This window comes from Megascapheus bottae, chromosome 30, assembly GCF_031878675.1.
Source record: "Megascapheus bottae isolate mThoBot1 chromosome 30, mThoBot2.hap1, whole genome shotgun sequence".
NCBI lineage: Eukaryota > Metazoa > Chordata > Mammalia > Rodentia > Geomyidae > Megascapheus > Megascapheus bottae.
This window is the reverse complement of record NC_143538.1, coordinates 11,021,624-11,045,386: the sequence shown is the minus strand read 5'-3', so window position 1 is coordinate 11,045,386 and position 23,763 is coordinate 11,021,624. Positions and strand designations below refer to the sequence as shown.

General features: G+C 46.1%; 1 protein-coding gene across 4 annotated transcripts in view; it reads left to right on the top strand.

Annotated features, from left to right (window-relative positions):
- Chd2 (chromodomain helicase DNA binding protein 2) overlaps window positions 1–23,414 on the top strand; it is a 64,226-nt gene extending 40,812 nt beyond the window's left edge. For 3 of the 4 annotated variants that reach the window (XM_090321317.1, XM_090321318.1, XM_090321315.1), the window contains 20 exons: window positions 1,221–1,292; window positions 2,753–2,902; window positions 4,047–4,195; window positions 5,290–5,386; window positions 5,976–6,068; window positions 6,788–6,958; window positions 7,773–7,948; window positions 8,798–8,839; window positions 9,976–10,115; window positions 10,782–10,920; window positions 11,334–11,484; window positions 12,517–12,639; window positions 13,791–13,916; window positions 14,871–15,011; window positions 15,498–15,632; window positions 16,508–16,686; window positions 18,377–18,476; window positions 20,414–20,627; window positions 21,710–21,956; window positions 22,307–23,414. In XM_090321317.1, the coding sequence (XP_090177443.1) occupies window positions 1,221–1,292; window positions 2,753–2,902; window positions 4,047–4,195; window positions 5,290–5,386; window positions 5,976–6,068; window positions 6,788–6,958; window positions 7,773–7,948; window positions 8,798–8,839; window positions 9,976–10,115; window positions 10,782–10,920; window positions 11,334–11,484; window positions 12,517–12,639; window positions 13,791–13,916; window positions 14,871–15,011; window positions 15,498–15,632; window positions 16,508–16,686; window positions 18,377–18,476; window positions 20,414–20,627; window positions 21,710–21,956; window positions 22,307–22,640 (2,979 nt within the window). In that variant the 3' untranslated portion in view covers window positions 22,641–23,414. The remainder of the gene's footprint in view (window positions 1–1,220; window positions 1,293–2,752; window positions 2,903–4,046; window positions 4,196–5,289; window positions 5,387–5,975; window positions 6,069–6,787; window positions 6,959–7,772; window positions 7,949–8,797; window positions 8,840–9,975; window positions 10,116–10,781; window positions 10,921–11,333; window positions 11,485–12,516; window positions 12,640–13,790; window positions 13,917–14,870; window positions 15,012–15,497; window positions 15,633–16,507; window positions 16,687–18,376; window positions 18,477–20,413; window positions 20,628–21,709; window positions 21,957–22,306) is intronic. The other variant, XM_090321316.1, reaches the window with a different exon arrangement.
- The last annotated feature ends 349 nt before the right edge of the window (window positions 23,415–23,763 follow it).

Below are 23,763 nucleotides of genomic sequence, written 5' to 3'. Positions count from 1 at the left end.
GCCTAGCTTGCATGAAGACCCAGGTTCGATTCCTTGGTACCACATACATAGAAAAAAGCTGGAAGTGGTGCTGAGGCTCAAGTGGTAGAGCTCTAGCCTTGAGAAAGTCCAAGGACAGTGCTCAGGCCCTGAGCTCAAGCCCAGGACTGGCAAAAAAAAAAAAAAAAAAGAATGTGTCTCTCTGTACTCCAGGGTAAGCTGGGTGCTCCAGGTCTGTCATGTCTAACCAGTGGCTTTCAGAGAATTGAGTTTGTGTTCTCTATTAACAGGAATGCTAAAAGGAGGGCATGCAGATTTTCAGGTTCTAAATATAGGCTGTGACCTGCCTTTTAAAAAAGTATTTTTGGTTCAATTCCTGAGAGAGCAATTAAGAAGGCACTTCCTGTGTATGAGTCTGTCAGTTTGGCTCTGAGTTTGATGGCAGAGTTGGGGGAGATGCTTAGTCCTTTTGCACTCTGCTTGCAGCCGGCCAGACACCTCTGGGTCAGTTTTGCCTTTCATAAATTGTTGTTCAAGTGGCGATTACTTACTACAATGGATGGAATGTGACACACAGAAATACTTTATGTGTTCAGCATGGTCATACTTTATTATTTGTTTTATGTGTGAATGATTTTACTGTAGTAATGTTTTGTACTAGAAGAACCTTTTCTCTAAGAAAAGAATTCTGTATGCCAGTGAATGTTAAGGCTCTTTTAAGGAGATGATGTAGCTTGAATAGTTTACTCTGATTTCTCATTTTCAGAAAAATTGATATATCTAATCAATGAAGTTATCATTTTCAATATTTCAGCCTAATACTTTCCAAAACATGTTAATAGTTTTTTTGGTTTTTGTATAGCACGTAATGATGGTAGTGTTAATCATATTACTTAAGAAGTACCATTTTTCTGCTGGAGCCAATTAGTAGATGGCTAGTGATACTATTTCCCAGTCACCAGGCTGGTTTTTCTTCTTTTTTCCCTCTAGGTTCTGGTAGCCATTTGGAGTCTTGAATTAACCTTTGAATTAGAAGCTTCTAACCTTGAGTTTGTAACTGGAGAGAGCTCAGGTCACAACTAAAGCATATGCTGTTTGCACAGCATATGGTCCTCTGCCAGTGCATTCCAGTTATTTTTACCCAGTGGGGGTTGGGATGATAAAGGCTGTGAGCATGGTGTCATAGGCTGAGTGTAGTTGATCTTCCTGCCTCATGATTTTCTTGTGGTTTACTTTTACAGCGTCTGGATGGTTCCATCAAGGGAGAAATCCGAAAGCAGGCATTGGATCACTTCAATGCAGATGGCTCTGAGGTAGGCTGTACATGGCTTTATTGTTGTTGGAACGTAGGTTCTGTATGGAGGAACAAGTCTCTCCAACTTAGGGTGTTCTTTTTCGGAGACCTCCCTGGTGGTTTGGCACTACAGGGATCTTAACTTAAGGGCCTTAGGCATGCTAGGAGCTCTCACTTGAGTTATGCCCATACAGTCCCTTTGTGTTCTTTTGGTTATTTTTCTGGACAGGATCCTCCTACCTCTACCTCCCATGTAGCTGGGATCGCAGGCATGGTTTATTGAATGAAAAGCTGGCCTGGAACAATAATATTCCTTGTCTCTGCTGCTTAAGTCCCTGAGGTTCCAGCCATGAACTAAAATTCCCAGCTCCCTGAGTAGTTAGGATTACAAGGTTTGAGCCACCAGCACCCAGTAGGAGATAACAGACTTCTTTGCTGTGTCTCTATGTGCATCTTAAGCATACTGACTTATTAAACTGGAACTCCTAGCTACCCTTTTTTTTTTTTTTTTTCCCCGCCAGTCCTGGGCCTGGGCTCAGGGCCTGAACTTTTCTCAAGGCTAGAGCTCTACCTCTTGAGCCTCAGCACCACTTCCAGCTTTTTTCTATATATGTGGTACCAAGGAATTGAACCCGGGTCTTTGTGCATGCTAGGCAAACACTCTACCACTAGGCCAAACTCCCGGCCCCTAGCTACCCATTTTTGAGTGCTACCTTTTGCTTACATAGCATCAGATTTTGACAGATATGATTAGTTTCTCAGAATATCCAAATCTTTTACCTTTTTGACTCTGGTTACATGGAGTTTATTCCTTTTCCTGTGTGCACATTTTCCTGCCAGCCAGTATTCCTACTTGCTTTGTTTTCATGGTTGGTTCTGTAGAGCTGGGTGCATCAGTGTCTGGACTTTGTATATACTGCTCTTCAGCCTAGCCTGTCCTGTTTCTTTGTTATGTTTTGTGATGATGAAGTTTGTTGTGCTTTTAGCTGTCCCAGTTTGTGATTGGTTTAGTATAGTGTTTCTATGTATGCAGCACTCTGAATTCATAGATTGGTTTGTGAACATTTACATAATTTATCATTCACACTAACTTACTTACCTTGTATAACTACATTTCTCCAGAATGTAACATATTTGGGTAATTTTCTGAAATGGTTCTCATGCTAATGAGATTTGTCTGGTTTGGGGGCGTAACCTCTGGTATATGCTAGTTTTAAAAGATGGTAACCACTGATTTGTGGTTCTGTGGCCTCATTGGGTTCTGCCATTAGTCCTTAGTTCACTGCACTGACTCCTCTTAAACAAATTCAAGTTCCTTTTGCCGTCAAGTCCTTGACTTTTCTTTTAGCTCCATAACGTGTGTATCGTATCTCGATTTTCTTCACACCTGCAGGGGTTTCCAGGTATAAGGGCTTATTGGACTGTGAAACTATTTATAAGAAGGTCACTGCATAAAGTAGTGTATTGCATTGTATACAGGACTTCTGTTTCCTGCTCTCCACAAGGGCTGGTGGCCTGGGAATCAATTTGGCTTCTGCAGACACAGTCGTCATCTTTGACTCTGATTGGAACCCCCAGAATGACTTACAGGCACAAGCCCGAGCCCATCGGATTGGCCAGAAGAAGCAGGTCAGTAGCAGAGGTGTCTGGTTGAGCTATGGGTTGTAAGAGTGGTTTATTTATTAGCCTTTGCAGGATGTTTGGCACATGATAATTTTCTTTATTGTTTGCTTTCATTGCCCCCCCAAATTCAGTTTCTATTTTGTTAACACATGCAAAGAAGATAAGGACCCAATAAGAAGTCGAACCGTTTGGTATCTATATTTGAAAAGCACTTTTGTGGCTTTCGGTGTGTTTACCAAGGAATTTAGTGTATGAGGAATAGACCTAGAGGTAGCTATTATTCCTGTTTCAATAGAGTAGTTGCTGATGGTCCATCATTGTTCAAGATGCTCTTTTTTTAGTATACCTCTGAAATACATGGGAATTCTCTTGATGGTTCCCTTGATGTACAGCTCTGAAAGTCTGCTCTAGTATTGGTTAATTCATAGGTTTCATACATTTGATTTTGTAAAGCTTGAGTGAACCTGGTGTGTGTCTGTCCTTGGGCTTGAACTCAGGTCTGGGCACTGTCCCTGAGCTTTTCCACTCAAGGCTAGCATGCTGCTACTTTTAGTCACAGTGCCACCCCAGTTTTCTGGTAGTTAATTGGAGGTAAGAATCTCACATTCCTGTCCAGGCTGGCTTTGAACCATGATCATCAGATCTCAGCCTCCTGAGTAGCTAGGATTACAGGTCAGAGCTAGTGCCATCTGGCTACTTTATTTTTTTTAAATGATACTAGGGTTTCAACTCAGGGCCTTGTATTTGATCTGCCTACTTGTTTGGTTGGCACTCTGCCACTTGGACCATGTTTTCTGCCTGGCTTTTTTTGCCAATTATTTTGGAGATGGGCTTTTCTTCCTGTGCTGGCTTAGAACTGATCTTTCAGCTCTCAGCCTTTGGACTAGCTTGAATTACAGGCATGAACCACTTACTGCACTTGGCTAAAACTGACTATCCTTGACATATTTGCCATAAGAACATGAAAAATGTCATCTGCTGTAGATGGTAAAAACATTCCATGTATTCATGCTGCCTTTTTAGATGGATGGCTTGTGATCATTTATGGTAGTCGAGAACAAATCTCGTTTTTTTTCCCTCTCTTGGTTCTTTGAAAGAGATAGCCTTTGGTTTTGATCAATCATAAACACCACGTTACCTTTTCCTGCAGGTGAATATTTACCGCTTAGTCACAAAAGGAACTGTGGAAGAGGAGATCATAGAACGGGCCAAGAAGAAGATGGTTTTGGACCATCTAGTGATTCAGCGCATGGATACCACTGGCCGTACCGTCCTGGAAAACAATTCAGGAAGATCCAAGTAAGTGTTAGAAAGACTGGAGAGGACAGAGTGAAACTGATTCTGCATTAGCATTTGGTGTAGGTCACACAGGGTTCTCTATCACACACGTGTTCTGTTACTTTTTTTTTTTTGCCAGTCTTGGGGCCTGGGGTTTGAACTCAGGGCCTGGGCACTGTCCCTGAGCTTCTTTTGTTCAAGGCTAGCATTCTACCACTTGGGCCACAGTGCTACTTCTGGCCTTTTCTGTGTATGTGGTGTTGAGAAATCGTTCCAGGGCTTTGTGCATGCTGCCAAGCATTCCACCTCTAAGCCACATTCCTGGCCCTACACTATTTCTTAACTAGCAAAACTAGTCATATGGCAAGAAAAAGACATTTTTATTTGCTTCTGTTTTCTCTATTTCTTCTCTTTTTGCCCCTGAACCCTATGCTTAAGCGCCATCCCTTCCTTCTTTCTGTCCCTCCCTTGGCTCTGCTTTGGCTCCCTGTGTGACAGTGACCCAGCAGCAGCAGTAGACTGTGTTGTGAGCTGCCTCTCAGCCCAGTGTCACCTTTGGCTGTTCAGAATGACTCCATTGACAGCTTGGGCCTCTGCGTGTAATGTTGGTGGAGGTGTTTATGTGGAGATGGTTAAGGTTGTTCTTATTCCATAGCAGAATGGGGTAGAAGTAAAGAGGTTTCTTTGGTCACATTTGGACCAGATTGAGTGCTGTGCTGGATTTAAGATGCAGTCAGGTATGTTCCTCCTAAATAGGTCTTCCAGTAATTTTTCCATTCAAAAGGCACCTGTGTGTAAAAGCCTGGCAGAGATGAGAGGGTTGAAAATTTTATTTAGTATTCAGGAGGGAACTCTCTTCTTTGATAGTAACCATTTTTCTTGCTTAAGCATGTAATAGATAAGTCAATAGGATGAAATGGTTTTCTAGGCTTTTGGTAGGGTCCAACAACCTATCCTGAATATAAGAAATGAGCTACTTCAGGGGTCATTTTTCTTAGGGCAACAGTAATCTTTTCATAGTAATGTGACCCCTTTCTGAAGGGCATGTATTCTGAAATACAGCTCCTGAGAGCTTGGCGTTCCTAAGATATTACAACTACATTTTATTTCTACAGCTCAAATCCTTTTAATAAAGAAGAGCTGACAGCTATTTTGAAATTTGGAGCAGAGGATCTCTTCAAAGAACTTGAAGGGGAGGAGTCAGAGCCTCAGGTAATCGACAGGGAGGTGATTTTTTTTTTCTACTATTTTTTTCCCCCCTTTTTTGGGAGAAGTTTCATCTGGAAGTATCTGAGTTTGTTAAGAATTTTATTAAGTAATTATTTGAAGGGACACATATTTCTTCTTAACATATCTCAAAGTCCTTACTATATTAAATATGAAAAAAGGCATTTAAGGATTTTGTCTGAATATTTTCCCCTAGTTTTCTTTTTTGTAATTTCTTTAGTCTCATCTTTTTGTTCATGTAAATTTTCCTCCCAGCATTGGACCTTTCACAATGAAGCCTTCTACTTGAGCTATGCTCTCAGCCCCCTTTGATTATTTTCTTTTTGAGATAGAGTTTTGCTGGCTTTACCCAGGCTGGCCTCTGACTTGTGATCCTGTTGCCTCTGCCTCCTGAGGAGCCAGGAGCCTGACTATTTCTAGCTCATAATCTGCAGCGTTAGATGTAAGGGATACAGACCCGAGAGCATAAGAGGGGATAGAATGCCAGAAAGGAAAGCCAGCTTCTCTCATGCCTTCCATCACTGCTGAAGACTGCTGCCTTTTGGCTTTATCTGCATTACTTTTCTTCTTTTAGGAGATGGATATAGATGAAATTTTACGCTTGGCTGAAACCCGAGAGAATGAAGTGTCCACAAGTGCCACAGATGAGCTTCTGTCACAGTTCAAGGTATAGTGATGTTGTGGGAGACGTCTCACCAAGGATTGATTATCTGATCATTTCTTGTCTATGACTACTTTTATTTTTTTTTCCATTTGGATGGTATTGAGGTTTGGGGTTTGAACTCAGGGCTTCATGTTTTTGTTAGATGCCTCTGTGCATGTGTCTGTGCCAATATGTGGGGCCAATATTGTAGTAGATGATTTGTAATTGTGAAAATGGAATAAGGAAGCCCTTGGAATGCTATTTTTTAGAGGGATGGGGGTAGGAGTCTGATAAAGGCATTAAAATCAATTGGTATATACTATAAACAGGGAAGGCACAGCAATGAACCCTCACCCTGACTCCCTGCAGTGTAACTAATATAAGTCAACAAGCAAAAAGAATTCATTCTTTTTTAGTTACATTGGGACTTGAACTTTGGGCCTATAATTTGCTGGGTGGGTACTCCTCTACTTGAGCCACATCTCCGGGTTCAAAATATATGCGATTTAACAATATTTTGCTAAAACTTACAAAATAGGTTTTTCTCTTTGTGGTTATCTGTTGTCTAGTAAGATATGTGATAACTTACAGGTGTGGCAAGTTGATTTGGGGGTGATAAAGGAAAACTGAATAAAATATCAGTGATCTGTTCACTGGGAGTCTGACTTCTGTTTGGGAATTCTGGTTTAGTGGATGATGCTGGGAAGTGGAGAAATGTGAGACAGCAGCTTGCCTGTTTTCAGGTTGCCAATTTTGCAACGATGGAAGAGGAGGAGGAGCTGGAAGAGCGTCCTCACAAGGACTGGGATGAGATCATTCCAGAAGAGCAAAGGAGGAAAGTAGAGGAAGAGGAGCGGCAGAAAGAGCTGGAAGAAATTTATATGTTGCCTCGGATTCGTAGTTCCACCAAAAAGGTATCTGAGTAAGAAGAAAGTCTTCATGTATGAAGAGTTCTCAAGGAAGAGGCTGTGCATTGTTGCCTGCTGAGCAGAGGAAATTGGGTTACATGTAGAGCCATTTGACTTGGTTTGCAAACTCACTTTTTATGAAATGGTTGAAGGGGGTCCAAGAGCAGCAGTCATTTTGCCTTTGAGGTTAGAATTGGTAATCCTAATGGTTTAGCTCTTGCTGCCGCTACCCTCAGTTTCCTGTAGGCCCAGCCTGTAAGTGTGTCTGTAAATGTTCACAGCATGTGGAAAAGGACTTTCCTTGTAAAAGATGACATAAACCACCAAAAACCAAGGAACACTCACAGGCTTGACAGTTGTAGCACCTTCTCCTGTCACATGTCATTCCAGTTTTGCAAGGGCATTGATGTGGCTAAGAACTGTGTTTTATTCATTTTGTTGGAGCAGGTAGACATCCTGTTAAACCCGTGTTAGGTAAAAGTAGCTAGTATTTATTTGCTGAGCTCTTGTGATAGACCAGGCCTCCTTCTCTAAGCACATTCACTTGCTGATTCATCCAGTCCTTGTGACAAGTCTCTTCATGTCTTAGGGACCCGTTTTCTTTTATCCCTAAGGATACTGGTTATTATGAAAATATTCAGATATCTTTTAAACTTTCACTGACCATATTAGGAAGTCTCTGAAGGTGTGATTATCATCTGCCTCTGGATTTGTGAAAGGGAATCTGAGTGTGAAAGAGTTTAGGAGGGCTGATCACAGACCTGTCATTGCATGGTTAGGACCTTTGCTGAAGTGTGGCTTTGCCTTTTTAAATTTTCAGGCTCAGACAAATGATAGTGACTCTGACACTGAGTCTAAGAGGCAGGCCCAGAGATCTTCTGCTTCTGAGAGTGAGACAGACGACTCCGATGATGATAAGAAGCCCAAGCGCCGAGGGCGCCCTCGGAGCGTGCGGAAAGACCTGGTGGAGGGATTTACTGACACGGAGATCCGCAGGTTGGTGCGGCCATGCTCTGATGTGAGCTGGTGTGCCAGGGCGTGCTGCAGGCACACTCACTGGATTCCGACATGAATGACAGGGTAGGCACAGGCGAATCCCTGCTCCAAAGATGGAGGTGTGCTGAGTCGTACCCAGATCTTCAGGGCCTTTTGCACAGGTCTCCCGTCCAGGCTGGTGGGTGGGAGTGCTCTCGTATGTTGTTTATCTCTTTGTTTCTTCTTCGCTTACTGTTCTGAACTGACTTCCTTTGCTTTTCCTGGTGCGTGTAGTGGGACTCAGCCTCATGCTTGCTAGGGAAGCACCCGACCACTTGAGTCATGCCTCTATCCCAGGTTTGCTTTAATTATTTTTCAGGTGGCCCTCCGTTTTTGCCCCGGGCTACAGTTGTGTCAAAGCCTTCCTAGGAGCTGGGATCACAGGCCTGTGCCATTCTGCCCAGCTTAGTGGTTGAGATGGGCTCTTGCTACCTTTTACCCCAAATCTTCAGCTGGCTTTGAACCAGCTTCTCCTGATCTGCACCTCCAATGTACCCTTCTAAACATTTTCACAGAGCAGGTTCAACCAGGCTCTGACAAAGATGAGGTTTCAAGAGTGAGCCGCTAGGCCTGGCTTTCTCATAGTTGGAGGCAGTCTCACGATCAGTCGCTAAGAACAATGCTGGTCATTGATTTAAGTTAGCCAGTTTAAACCCAGTTAGCTCGTGTTCATTTAGTTGTACCTGAAAGGATTTGGGCCCAGTCTAAAATTTTGAGAATTCTTGTGACTCATATTCTCTCCACAGGTATGTAGACATTGACATACCTCTATCTCTGATTTTTAATGTGTTTTATTTATCATATTTGTAGGTTTATCAAAGCTTATAAGAAGTTTGGACTCCCTCTTGAAAGGTAAGTTTGGTTATAGCCCCTTGCTGTTTTCAGTTTTACATAGTGAATTCTCTTTTTGGTAACATTTTACAATTAATACTAATGTTAGGAACTGACTTAGTTTTACTAACACTGATATATCAGGTGTATATCCCACACTAGAAAGGTGACAGACAGTAGAGACAGGTATTTTGTCTTCCTGAGGAAGACAGACCAAGCACATTAAAACTGTAGTCTGGAGTACTTTTGGAAGAGATGTTCATGTGACTCCAGTTGACTCTATGTCTAGAGTATTATTCTTAGATTTAGTAGTCAAAGGAAAGAAGCTCTTTGTGATTTCATAATCATTTACTACGTGGTAGGATATTATGGGACTATGCTCAGAGTAACTTCCAGAAGAAAAGAATTCAGAAGCTGGATTCTAGCAGCAAACTCTAGTTCCGTATTTTGCGTTATGCAGAATCAGCTATGCATCCTTTCAATAGAAGCAGTGATTTGAAGGAAATGCCAGATTGCTTTGTCTTAATTCCTGATAAACTGCCAGGCCTAATGAAAGTACCAAGCTTGACTTTTTTGTTTGTGGGCTTTTTGTTTGCTTTGTCCTTTCCATTTGTATTGGGTGTAGTAATGCATAACAACCACAGCAGAACTGCCAAAGTAGGGAGCATCTTCCTGGGGTGTGTTTGTCACCCTTCTCCCCCCAGGTGGAATGCTTATCTTTGAGCTAGTTACTATTAAAAAACCAAAACAGAATGTGGAAGATTGGCTTGCCTTCTTTGACAGCCTGGTTTTAGGCAGTCTGTTTATGTGTTCTTTATGACGAGGTAAACTGTGCTCTGAGAACAGGGAGGCTGAGCGATAGCAGAACAGGGGCAGGAAGGCGAACGTGGAGGGGCAGGCAGTCGTCTACTCGCTTTACCTGCGAGTGCACAGCCCACCTGATGAGTGAGGTTTGGGAATATCCCAGGGCATCATTCTTTGTGATGGACGGTGGGTGGGTGTGCCCTTGCCATCTAGTGGAGCGTCTGGGGTGACCCATGAATACAGGCAGTAACAACGTCTAGGCTGGCGTTAGGTCATGTGAAATCTGGGGGCTTGGATTGTGTGACGTGTAGAAAAGCGACAACAACAGCGTGTTCCCATCCGTGTCTCCTCAGGCTGGAGTGCATAGCGCGTGATGCTGAGTTGGTAGATAAGTCTGTGGCGGACCTGAAGCGCCTTGGCGAGTTGATCCACAATAGCTGTGTGTCAGCAATGCAGGAATATGAGGAACAGCTGAAGGAGAATGCCAGCGAGGGTGAGTCCCCAGTCGGGACCAGGAACGGGATTGACATTACCAGCATCGTTCCAGCACACTTGTCGTCCACACATGTCTAATGTGTGCCATATGTATGCACTCTGTACTCAGACAAATGTGTTCACAGTGTACAGGGATGAGCAAGGTAAATGGCTCTTTCACAATGGTATGAGATGTCCACAATGGTTTGAATGACACAAAGACCTAGAGGGCAAGTCAATATGGATGCCCCTTTATTATTTTAAATGTGCTAGATACTTGCATGATCCCATGATCTTTTCATTAGCAGTGTTATAAAGGGAAGAATGAAGCATCTTGAAAATGGTTGTTCTTGAATTTTTTTGTTAGAATTAGGAATACAAAAGGAAATATTTCACCATGAATGTCATCAGAATTTTCTTGTGTTTATTTATGAACTTTAGAACTTGCAAGTCTAAAGAAAGAGATTAAACATCAAATGCATTCAAAAAGCCCTCAATGTTAAAATATGGTTCAAACTTGATTTATAAATATTGAAAACATTTTTTTGCTTTACAGATTGTCTTTGAACTAAGAATAAAAGCTGGAGATTATAAAGAGGACTGAGAATTCAGAAGTTGATGATAAATGTTTTCTATAACATTTCAATGTATTTTCTTTCCATAATAAGAAATTTGTATTCCTTAGGGAAAGGACCAGGGAAAAGGAGAGGCCCCACCATTAAGATATCTGGAGTCCAGGTCAATGTGAAATCCATTATCCAACATGAAGAAGAGTTTGAGATGCTGCATAAATCCATTCCTGTGGACCCTGAGGAAAAAAAAAAGTGAGCATATTTTGTGAACGTTCACTGGCAGTTGAAAACAGACTTGGGGTTCCAGTGACATGAAGTCAGGCAACACTTTCCTCATCTCTTCTTTGGAGTAACTGGAGTTGAAATTCAGGACTTTGTGCTTAGGCAGGCACTCTACCCTTGAGCCATCCCTTTATACATTTTTGCCTTCATTATTTTTGTCCAGGTTGACCCAGACCACAGTTATATTTTGTGCTTCTTGCCATAGTGAGCTGTTGGGGACATGCCACCATACCTAGCAATAGGGGTCCCACCTGGCCTGTAAATAACTGTCTTCCTGGCCACAGCCCCCTTGGGAGCGAGGTCACTGGGGCAGGCATCAGCATCTGGCTTTAGTGGTTCTTCTTTGCTAACACCCTCCTGCGCCTGCCTGCTTTGCTCTGCAGATACTGCCTCACCTGCCGCGTCAAAGCTGCACACTTCGACGTGGAGTGGGGCGTGGAGGACGACTCACGCTTGCTGCTGGGAATTTATGAACACGGCTATGGGAACTGGGAGTTGATTAAAACAGATCCGGAGCTGAATCTGACTGACAAAGTAAGTGCCTCGGTCACGCCGGAGATTGCCACGTCTTGTTGTGTCAGGTTTCCGTGTTGCTGACTTATTCTTCTTCACTGGTTTTGCAAGGGGAGATCAAGTTAGATGCAAACACCAGAGGAAATTCCCAGGATTCCTTCACTCTTGGCAAAGTTAGCATGGTGGCACTGTTGGAAGAGGGCAGTAAAGGGATAGGCCGTGGCCAGGTGAAGTTTTTGGGAAATGATAGGAGAAATCCTTACATTCCCATGATCCTTGCAGGTCAAATCACATGGCACCAGATACCAAGGTGCAGTGAAGTAGTAAAGTGTTGGTGGGCCTGAGTTGTTAGCCTTTTGCTTAAAAGTAATGTAAAATTACCTTTACAGTTGTACCACAGGTATTTTTTTGTGGGGAAATCGAGCCTCCCACCCTATCTGTTGCAAGTAACAAGGCCATGGTCAGCGCTGTAAGCAGGGCGGGCTGACTGGCTCCAATTTTTGTAGGACTCTCTCTCACTGCGTGCTCCTTCAAGGACTTTTTCTGCTCATCCCATTTCCAGTTCTAAACACTGAGGCCAAACCCAGTCTGGCCTGAGAGGTCCGGCTCTGGTAGCCGAGCAGAGACCTTGTCCTGGCACAGCCCAGTGCTCTCTGGCAGTGCTCTAGGAAGCATTTTCAATCTAAAACACAGCTTTAACCTAGCTCCAGGGATTCCCTGCTTCGGGAAGGAGGAAATGCACGACGGCTGGGATGCTCTAGCAGACGAAGCCACAAGCCCCTCCTACCTGAGTTGTTCTGCCCTGTTAACAGCACAGGTAGGAGCCAGTGGGAGAGCTGGATTTCTCCATCCCATTTTGTAGAATGAGAGTGGCTCACGAGGGATTTTCAGTGACTGGGTGCCATGGACTTGAGATAGGGACGGAGGCTTTATCTGTGTCTTTGGGTGGCCAGGGTGGGAAAGAACTGTGCTGAGCTCTTGGTTGTCTGTTGATCCTCGTCCACTAACCAGGCCGTGGGGGTGGTGGGTGCTTCTCTCCTTTTTTTGTTGAAGATTCTACCTGTGGAGACAGACAAGAAGCCTCAGGGGAAGCAGCTACAGAACCGAGCTGACTACCTGCTCAAGCTGCTCAGGAAGGGCCTGGAGAAGAAGGAGACCGTGACGAGTGGGGAAGAGGTGCGTGGCTGCCCACTCGGTGTTCTTCCGGGACCAGGTTCCACCCCTGCTTCCTCCTGGTCTGAGATTCCACACTGGTGGTTTGCTTAGTAGTAATAAAAGCCTTTTTTTAGTGAGTCACTTCAACACCCTGGCAATTTTCTCACAGACCTGGTTCTCTAGTGAGAGTGTGCCCGCAGCCCAGCCACTGCACTGAGGGCCCCTGGACTTGCTTACTGCTCTAGGGAAGGGACTGCCTGTGCTAACTAAGGGCTCCCAGGGCTGAACATGTGCAGCTGGGTTAGCCTTAAGAAACCAGGCTCAGTCATGACAACCTTACTCACTGACAGACACTCAGATTCTACCGAATTCACCTGAACGTTCTCTTTTGTGACTTCCCTGACTTGATGTTTCAGTTCCGGGTTAGAAAGCTGAGTCACATTGGACCACTGTAAGTTAGGCGTTCCTTAGGTGGGCTTTTAGCTGCGACACTGGTTTAGGGGAAATCACCATGCTTGTTGTGTAACAGTGTGAACTCACGGCATCATTCTGCAGGTGATCATCTGTACACTTACTTTACATTACTGTGTCATGCAACTGAATGGATAAACAGTATTGTTACCTTTTCCTTCTTTGTTGATACCGCTTGTTTCCACAATTTTTAGTGTATTATTTTAAATAGTCTTTGTACAGAAGATATTTCACCTTTTTCTTTTCTTCAGAATTTTATCTTTAGGACGAATTCCAAGTATAGAATCAATAGATTCAAGGAATACAGATTCCTTCATTGTTATATATGTGTATATAACAATACATGTATGTTTAGCTTATGGGTTTTGGCTCCAGGCCGTTGACTACATTTCCCTCAATTTTCCTTTTTGCTTATGGCTGCTATTGCTTCAAAGGGTCAGAATATTCAGTCTTGTTTTTGTTTTTGCCAATCCTGGCTTGAACTCAGGGCCTGAGCACTGTCCTTGGGCTTTCTCAAGGCTACAGTTCTACCACTTGAGCCACAACACCACTTCTGACTTTATTCTGTGTAAGTGGTACTGAGGAATCGAACCCAGGTCTTGTGCATGCTAGGCACGCACTCTACCACTATGCCCAACTCCCGGCCCTCAGTTATGCTTTTGAGGAGCTTGATTTGTAGCTTTAATACTTGTTCTCTCTAGGCCAAATTAAAGCGGAAGCCTCGAGTAAAGAAGGAGAATAAAGCTCCAAGGCTGAAAGATGAGCACGGGCTTGAATTTTCATCTCCGAGGCACTCAGACAACCCATCAGAAGAGGGAGAGGTAAAGGTATGAGGCTGAATTTCACTTGAGGGTGGTGGTTGTCTTTAAGTTCTACTTATTGTATCAACTAGCGCAAAATCATTTTATATGTTTGGTTTACAGGTAGCATAGACAAAACACAAGTAACGCGTGTATCTTTGCTTAATCTATCAGAAGAATATAGTGTCATTGAAGCTAGCAGTTGGAAGTTCATGCATAATGGAAGTGCATGTTAGAACTGTGAAAGCTTTCATGACAAATGACAGTTGATGCTTAGCTCATGCTGGAATGAGTGAGTGTGGTATGGATTGATTTATCATGTCTGATAGAAAGCAGGGAGCTCTGTATGACACAGCTAGTTAATCATAGATCCAGACAAAGCAGACCCACTCTTCTGTGTCTTCTGGGTCAGTAGGTCTGAGTCCTGCCAATTTGTAACCTCTAATAAAAAATTGGTTTTACTCATGTTTCAGTGAGTGGTAACACTGTGGGATTTTATTCTGTCATTTTTGGGGAACTGGAATTACCATGAATTGTTTGCATATATAAATGCACATACTGGCCACCTCATGAATGACTAGCTGACTGTGAAGAGGTATATAATTAATCTCTCTGGCCCTCAGATTTTATAAATAGGAATAATAATGCCTTTTTTTTTTTTTTTTTTGTGGGAAGTACAGCTTCGCTTAAACTCAGGGCCTCACCCATGCTGGAGCTGCCCTTGAGCCCAGAGATGCCTATTTTATGGGTTATTGGAATGAGAGTTGATAAGTCGATGTACATAAAGTGTGTTTGTCTGTATTAGCCTACCTGTCTATGGCCAGGGAGTGGAGAATTGTGCCAGGGAACACTGTAAGGTCCCAGGGGATTCACGCTCAGTTCAGGCAGTGATGAGCCACTGGGGGCACTGCAAATACAGAGTTTGCAAACCAGCAAATGCAAAGTTTGTGGCAAAAGTTCATAGCCCCATTGGTTTCTTAGGATGATGGCTTAGAGAAAAGTCCAATGAAAAAAAAACAGAAGAAGAAAGAGAACAAGGAGAACAAGGAGAAACAGCTGAGCTCCCGGAAAGACAAAGAAGGGGACAAGGAAAAGAAGAAGTCGAAAGAGAAGAAAGAGAAGGTACTGGTACCCATCTGCTTAGGAGACGCCCATCTGCTTTGCAATTCCTGTTTAGATTCTGAGAAGAGCCGGGTATGAGGACTGCAGAATAATTGTCTTTTTTTGAGGGGGCCAGTATTGGGACTTTGAACTTAAGGTTTAATATTTTTGTCCAGAGCTGGACTCAGACGTGGATTTCCCCACCTGTCGCCTCCCATGCAGCTGGGATGACAGATGCATGCCACTGTACCCAGATTATTAAGGTGGTGTCTCACTAACTTTTTGGCGTGCGTGTGTGCGCGCGCGCGCACACACACACACACACACACACACACACACACAAATTGCACTGAAGAAACGGAAGCCATAGCTGTGTACCTTCCAAAATAGAAATGGGAGTGGCGTATGACTGAGCTCATAGTAAACTGAGGCCCTGCCGTGTGCTCCCTGTGGGCATGCAGTCGACACACGATGACATTGGCTCCTTGGGACTTTCTCTCTTTAAAGCCTAAAGGTGGTGATGCCAAATCTTCAACCAAATCCAAGCGGTCTCAGGGGCCCGTGCACATCACAGCAGGGAGCGAGCCCGTCCCCATTGGAGAGGACGAGGACGACGATCTGGACCAGGAGACTTTCAGCATCGTAAGTCCCGGAGCTGCGTGCGGGCAGCAGGGCCTGCAACAGGGCCTTCACCGAGCTGCAGAGGCTCAGCCAGAGCTTCCGCGGATGAAGCCCTGCTTTATGACTTTGCAGACACATTGCTTATAAGGAACTCATTTGGCAGGAAGACTACCTACTTACCTTCTTTTCTCTCTCCTCTGTCATTTATTTCTTCATTTTTAGTGGTGCTATGGTTTGAATTGAGGGCTTCAGTGCTTGCTGGGCAGGTGCTTTACCACTTGAACCATACCCTCCCCCAAGCCCTTTGTGCTTTTATTTTTCAGATAGGTCTGCTTTTCCTTTTTGCCTAGGGCTAGCCTTGGACTAAGATTGATAGAAGAACCTTAGTCCAAGGCTAGCTAGAGACAGTCTTTTTACTCAGGTCATTTTAGCAGTATTAAAAAGGGAGAGGCTAAGATTCTTGCCTTCAGTTTCCCATCTTTGTATAGAAGCTCTTGTCTTACTGTAGTTTTGGGCCCAAAGGATTTGTAAGTATCTCAATCTGCACTTAATGGATAGTTGAAAAGATTTTCAGATGGGGGCAGTTGCTTCTTGTGTGATGTTGAGAATGGCCCAGTGAGGCCTCCCCGTGGCCCTGGTGCAGAGAGGAGGCCTAGAGAGGTCAAGTAAAGTCACCATGAAACTCCTGTGACGGTGTGGCATTGGCATTGCAGCCTAAGAGTCTCTGGTGAATGTGCCACTCAGTCCCTCCGCAGTCACCTGCTTCTTCTGTGGTAACGATTGGCATGCAGGGGGCTGCCTTTGCTCAGATCTTGGCAGTCAGGACGTGGTAGGTAGCAAAGAAGATGTCCTTTCTGCACATGCCTTATGCCTCCACTCTGCTGGCCTTGTTGCAGTGTAAGGAAAGAATGAGGCCCGTGAAAAAGGCACTGAAAGAGCTGGACAAACCCGACAAGGGACTCAATGTGCAGGAGCAGCTGGAACACACCAGGAACTGCCTGCTCAAAATTGGAGACCGGATCGCAGAGTGCCTTAAAGCTTACTCAGACCAGGAGCACGTCAAACTATGGAGGAGGTAACCAGCTTTGCCCGGCACTGCCGGTGGGGTTCATCGTGGTGAACGGGTGGCTGCTGGTTCTGTGTGATAAGAGGTGGTGTAGCTCAGCACAGTTCATGCATTGCCCACGTACCTGTGGGCACTGCCGTCCTCTTCATGAAACTGCCCATCCCATCAAGACCAGCCTTCTGAGAGTACAAGATGGTATTCTCAATGTAAAATATAGGAGATTTGCTGGCCTCTCGGGATATTGACTTGTAGTGCAGGGTAGAAATCATCTAGTGTGGGTTGGGTACATGGCTCAAGAAGTAGAGCACCTGCCTGGCAAGCCCAGAGCTCTGAATTGAAACCTCAGTATGGTCCCCCTTCCTCTACGGAGAAAAGGAAGAAAAAGAAACTATCCAGGGTCACTACTTTGTCCATTCATTTCAGGTAGATAGATGCTCAGATACGATAATGTCTTCAAGTATTGACACATGCAGTGAAGCAAAGGTTCTAAAAGAACAACAACCCTCTGTTTTCTGTTTTGATCTCCTTCAGTTATTAGAAAAGTTCAATAGTGAATTCAGACTAATATACTTTAGGAATCTAGCTTGTGAGGCATTATGGCTTATATGTATGTATTCATTTGTAAGTAAGTTGGATTTCTCTTTCCAGAAGTGCTGTGGATTCTGGAATACTTGTATACAAACATTGTATTTAAGATGTTGACATCTTAGCACTTACATTTAATATACACTATCTATTGATAATCTGATGGTAATTTTATGGTACTTTTCGTGCATCTGAGATTAGGTGTTGATACACACCCCAGACAGTTTGGGGCTTGTGAGCTTCCTGCTCAGTCTGCTGCATGCTGGGGTTACAGGCATGGATCACCACTCTTGGTTCTCCTAGTTAATGCAGTTACCTTTGTAGTCCACTTTCACCGAGTTTATTGTTGGTGAAAAGTTGAGTTAGGATGAGTTTGTTGTGATGCTATCCACAGATGTTCCACTAACTTTAAAAACATTGTATCTCTTCCCCGTAGCACGGTTAGCAACCTCTTCCTATGGTTAGTGCATCTGGCTTGCTTTTCACTTGATTAGCGGGTCACAGCGAGGCTTCCTGGGATGTGGACCCTATGACTCATTGCGTCACTTCAGTCAAGCATACTCACTTTTATCTTGCTTTCCTGGTAACATGTGCTTTGTGGAGGCAGATTTTCACGAAATTAAGGGTCAGAAAATCTCAGCAGGTCACACAGTGGTTGAAATGCTAACAGTAACATCAGATTGCCTGAGTTGGTCTATATGTTGTTTGTTTTGGGAATTAGAAATCTTTGTTTATGAATTTATGTACTTAGGTCAGTGACTTAGGTCAGTGCAGTTATTCCACAGCAAAATTCAATGGCTTTCCATCAATAAAAAGCATAAGCAGGGCCAGGCACTGTGGCTCACACCTGTAATCCTAGCTCCTCAGCAGGCTGAGAGCAGAGGATTGTGTTCAGTGCCAGCCCAGCGGGAAAGGCCATGAGACTTATCTCCAGGGAACCACAAGAAAACTGGCTCAAAGTGGAAAGAGCACTAGCCTTGAGTTAAAAAAAACCCAGGGACAACCGCCTAGCCCCTGAGATCAAGCCCCATGATCTAAAAACAAAACGAAGTATAAAAATTAAAAAAAAAATCTTTCATTTATTCATACTGTTTATTTTTTTTTTCTTTTTTAGGAACCTATGGATTTTTGTTTCCAAGTTTACAGAATTTGATGCTCAAAAGCTCCATAAGTTATACAAGATGGCTCATAAGAAAAGATCTCAAGAAGAGGAGGTAAAAATACAAATTTCATCCTGATTTATGTAAACAAAAAAGAATCCCACAGAATCACAGGACTGGTGGTGCTTGAAGGGTCCCGAGCCTTTTTGTTGTTGATTTGTATATGGAAGCAGAGGTCTGAATCTGTGACAAAGGCTCCCACAGGTCACAGAGTCTATGCCCTGCAGCCCCTGTCTCACTCATGCAGTGTGTGGTATTTCACTGTGTCAGCTGCAGTTTCCTAGGATGCTCTACCAATAGACAGGCAGTGCAGTGGAGCTAGGCAGTGCTGTGAGACCTGACAAGAAGCTGGTGTCCTCAAGCCAGCTCTAACTTACCTCATGGCCTCGTAGGCAACAAAATTATGGCCAGAAAATCCTTCTCCTCTTCTTTTCTAGGCCATGGACTTCGTATCCTTCCAGCCTTTAGTTTGACAGAGAGTTAACTATGAAAATGTCCATGATCCAGCCTTTTCCTCACAAGGAAGCAGGTCCTTTGGAGAGGGGACCTGGGTCTCTCGGCTGAGCAGGCGCCTAATGTCACATCCCCTTGTGTGACTGCTCCTGTGTCTTGTACGTAGCGGGTTAGTTGCCATTTCTGCACATGTTGCCCATCACGAGGTTCATAGAGGAAGGAGCCCACCATCCTACCTGCTCAGAGTGGCCCAGACAGAAAAGTCTGAGAGTCTTCATCTCCAGCTACCCAAGCGCGAGGTGTGGCTCAATTAGGTCCCCGAGCAAGCAGCCCAAGGGTTAGGCCCTGACATCAAGTCCTGGTACTGGTCAAAATGGGAGGAAAAAAATCGAATTTCTCTAGTAGTCATGTTCCTTGGGTGTGTCTGCACATTCTAATTTAGATTGTAGTTTCGTGTTCACATTTCACTTAGGAGGGTGAGCTTTTTTTGTTTGCTTCTTTTTCTTGCCGTGGGGCTTGAACTCAGGACCTTGGGCACTGTCCTTGAACACTTTGTTCAATGCTAGCACTCTGCCACTTGAGCCACAGCATCACTTTTGTGATGTGGTACTGAGGAATCGAACCTGGGGCTTCATACTAGGCCACACTCCCTGTCGTCTCTACTTGCCATGCTCAGAGCTGCAACCCCTCCACAGAGAGGTTGCAGGGGTTGCAGTTAGTCACGTACAAAAGCAGAAATGCACCAGGGTCCAGAGTGGAGCAGAGTAGACCCTGCTGAGGTGATTGGCTCCTGCTGCAGAGTCAGGGCTCTGGTGCTGGCAAGCCTCATGGGGGAGGACGCTGAGCATTCTGACCACTTCACGGCCTGTGAGCTCCCTGCTGGCAGAGGTTTCCCCTCTCGGGGCTCTTCCTCGGGAGCTGACGCATGTCTAGTGTTCACCAGCCATGGCTGGATTTCACACGGGAGAATCTGATGTTGCCAAGACTTGGTACAGTCTTCAAGCATGAAGTGCCAGAATAAGGGTCACTTGATCGTTGGAAGCTAGTATGATGTGAGTCACAGGGTCTGGTGATAGCCCCGTAGTGGTGTTACCTGCACCACCATCCTGATGTCTTAGTGGGGGTGTAATCTGTCACAGCCAAAATTTGGACAAAAATTTGACAAAGACTAGAATAAACAATTTTGCTTGTAAAAATCCCATTTCAGGGGATAATTAAGGCTTTAAACATGATTATAATGGCAGCATCTGGAGGCCCAACAATAATAGGTTAGCTAGATTGTGACATTTATACTACTCATTCATTAAATATGATACAATAGAAGTAAATATTTCACATGGGGGGATTGTCAGAACCTTGAGTGTGCAAATGTCATGAAATACCAAGACAGTACAGAGTACCACATGACAAGTTAAGTCTCTATATTAAAAAAAGACAGGGCATTTTTTGGTAAGAAGTTTTTAAATGAAAAGTTGAGGACTTTATTCCACTTCTGGGGGAAGAGGCTGGAAGCTTGAGCTGTTTGGCTTCCCTGACAGGAACAAAAAAGGAAAGATGACATGACCGGTGGGAAGAAACCATTTCGCCCAGAGGCCTCGGGCTCAGGCCGGGATTCTCTGCTGTCTCAGTCCCACATCTCGCACAGCCTTCACCCCCAGAAGCCCCACATGCCTGGCGCTCATGGCCCACAGATGCACGGACACCCAAGAGACAACTACAGTCACCCCAACAAAAGGCACTTCAGTAATGCGGGTAGGTCGCCGTCCAGAGACTGCAGTGACCTCTGTGTGTGCTTCTCTGACACTGTTATCCTCTGCTTTCTTGGTGAGATAAAGAAGCATAAAATACTCGACCGGCAGACATGTACATTGCTTCCGACATTATAGAAAAGAACATTTGTAAATTTTAATTTATTTTTGAAGACAAAACTAAAAATAGAACTATCATATCGCTCAACAATCTCAAACTGAGTGTGTGTGTGTGTGTTACACACATTGTTACAGATGATGTGTACACACACACGTACATGCACACATCCATAGGAATTAAAATCCACCTGTGTGGCTGGCAGCTCACAACAGTCTTTGATGGTGCTTATCTGTCACTTCACCATACCAATACTAACTCTCTGCCTGTAGCTTTCCCAGGCCACTTCAGTGTCTCATGTCTCTCATGCCATTCTTTGAAGGGGACGTGTCACTGGATGTAGGGCCCCACTGAAATCCAAGGTGCTTTCACTGCATCAGCAAGGCCCTGTTTCCACTGCCACTCCCCACGGCTTGCTGGTGGCCTCCTTCCTAGATTTCCATGTGTCCCCATCCTTCCGGAGTCAAGTGTGAACCTTTCCCAAGAGAGAAGGGAGGCCATGGGCCATAAGCAGCGAGTAAGTCCACAGTCAGAGGAAGTGCAGAAAGCAGACCAGGTCCCTCTCTAATGATCTCCTAAGAGCATTGTTGTGACCTAAGGAAGAGCAGTGACGTGGAGTCTGGCGAGTTTCAGGACGCAGGGTGCGGCTCGTCAGGGGCCATCAGTGCCAGGCCTGGGTACCTTGCAGCACTGCATCTCAGAAGCCGTGTTCTCCAGATCGCTGCTTGGGTTTGGTATCTGAGCGAAACCTCATTTCACGGGTCTTCTCAGGTTGGAGCAGGCGTGGGAGAGGATGAGATGGTGGATTTGCTTTTTGTCTGAAAAATGGATGGTGGGGTCCAAAATATTAGGACTCGTTCAGTGGTGTGTTAGCTGGCAGTAAGACTATCAGGAGGAAGAGACAAACGTGAGCTCTGCCTCGGTCAGCTGAGACGTGGTCAGTGGACTGGGCCATTTCTCGTCTGCAGACCGAGGAGACTGGCAGAGGGAAAGGAAGTTGAACTACGGCGGTGGCAGCGGCAACCCGCCCTGGGGTGGTGAGCGGCGTCATCCGTACGAGCAGCACTGGCACAAGGACCACCACTACGGGGAACGGCGGCACGCCGACGCCCACCGCTCCGGAAGCTACCGCCCCAACAACCTGTCCAGAAAGCGGCCATACGACCAGTACAGCAGCGACCGAGACCACCGGGGCCACAGAGATTACTACGACAGGTGCGTGCCCGGGACCCTGGCCCGCGTGCCTGTGTGTGCGTGCGTGCTTGTTGCTCTCAAGGTGTGAACTCGGGACGCCAAGCTCTCAGTACTCTTCCCATCGAGTCAGTAAGAAAGGAGATTTTATGAACCCGAGCTTGGGGTGGGAGTGTTGGAGTGTTCATAGGCGCCCCGCTTTCCTGAAGGGCGGAGGCGATTTTCCGGTGTGGATGTGGCCTCGCAGTGAGCACTGTGTGGCTCTGCGGTGCAGGTGTCCGTCTCTGGGTGGGAGGCCGGGGGGGGGGGGGGTGGCGGCGGCGGCAGGGAGCGGGGATCTGGTTCTCCAGCTGATGCCTGCGTCCCTGTTCCAGGCAGCACCGTGACTCAAAGCGGAGGAGAGGGGATGACTTCCGGCCTCAGAACTACCACCAGCAGGATTTCCGGCGCATGTCTGATCACCGCCCCCCAATGGGCTACCATGGCCAGGGACCCTCAGACCACTACCGCTCCTTCCACACAGACAAGCCGGGGGATTATAAACAGCCCCTGCCCCCTCTGCCCCCGGCAGCCTCGGACCCCCGCTCGCCCCCCTCCCAGAAGTCTCCCCACGACTCCAAGTCCCCCCTGGATCACAGATCTCCTCTGGAGCGGTCCCTGGAACAGAAGAACAACCCGGAGTATAACTGGAACGTTCGGAAAACATAAAGGACCGCACAGGAGGGAGAGCAGGGGCATCGGCTTGAGGACTTTGAGGTTGTGGGCCCATGCAACCCACATGGAGGCTGGTGAGTGGAGTTCAGACCTGCTCCTCCTCCTCCCGGCCTGGGAGCTGGGGCCCCCACCCAGCCCCCCAGGGGAGCGGGAGAGGTGACTGAGTGCCCCAGCTTTCGTGTGCTCTGGCCTTGGGCAGCCGGTGGAAGGACGTGGTGGCCGGACCATGCTGCTGATTGGAGTGGGGGAGGGATGGGAGCAGGAGCACCCCTCCAATGACACCCTGGGTCTCACGTGAGCCCCACGGGGCAGGGGTGGGCGGGGCTGGCACAACAGCTCTCGCTTCCTCTCTCCCCAGTCTAGCAACACTAATTTTCCCACGTTGTCGGTACATTTCAAAGGTTTAGTCTCCTGGGCAAGGCTCTTTCCCTGTGCCAGGAGGCCAGCGCCCTTGGCTGGGGGTACACCAGGTCACGGTGACCCAGGGCAGAGTGGGTCAGGGTGCAGTGGGGACAGGAGTTCCTGGTGGGTTTCTGGTTTCTGTGGGGAGCTGGTGGCCAGTGGGCCCAGAGGTGGGGTCAGTGGGGAAGGAGTGAGCGGGGGGAGTGGGTCTTCTGACAGGAACTCGAGAGGTGACATCTCAGCTGTGTTTCCTCTGCTTTGTACAACTCCAAGAGGCAGGCTGTCGTGGCTTTAGGGCTGCAGAGTAAGGTCAGTGAAGTGTGGACGTAGCTGGGGGTCCGGTTCCCACCTGTGCCCTCCCTCCCCCCCCCCCCCCAGTGGTGTTCATGTTGCGTAGAGCTTGTCAGTATTGTGAAGGGATCCAAAGCTTTTCTAGATGGAGATGGAAAGATGGACGGGAACAGATGGTCTGGCAGGGTGGGCTTCTTAGTGCCCGGGCGAGCTCCGGGAAGCCCTCTGAGCATCCTGCATCCTGGTCTAGACACGCCTTGGCATCCATGGAGAGGGGCCTTGGCTGGGCGGTCAGGGCACATGGCTGCTGCTTAGCTGCACTCGGACTGGCTCCCTGCTCCGCGTGCCCTGCAGGCAGGGAGTGGCCTTCCCTGGGTGCCTGGGGACCACGCCAAAGAGGAAGGCTAGCTTGGCCTGCAGGGTC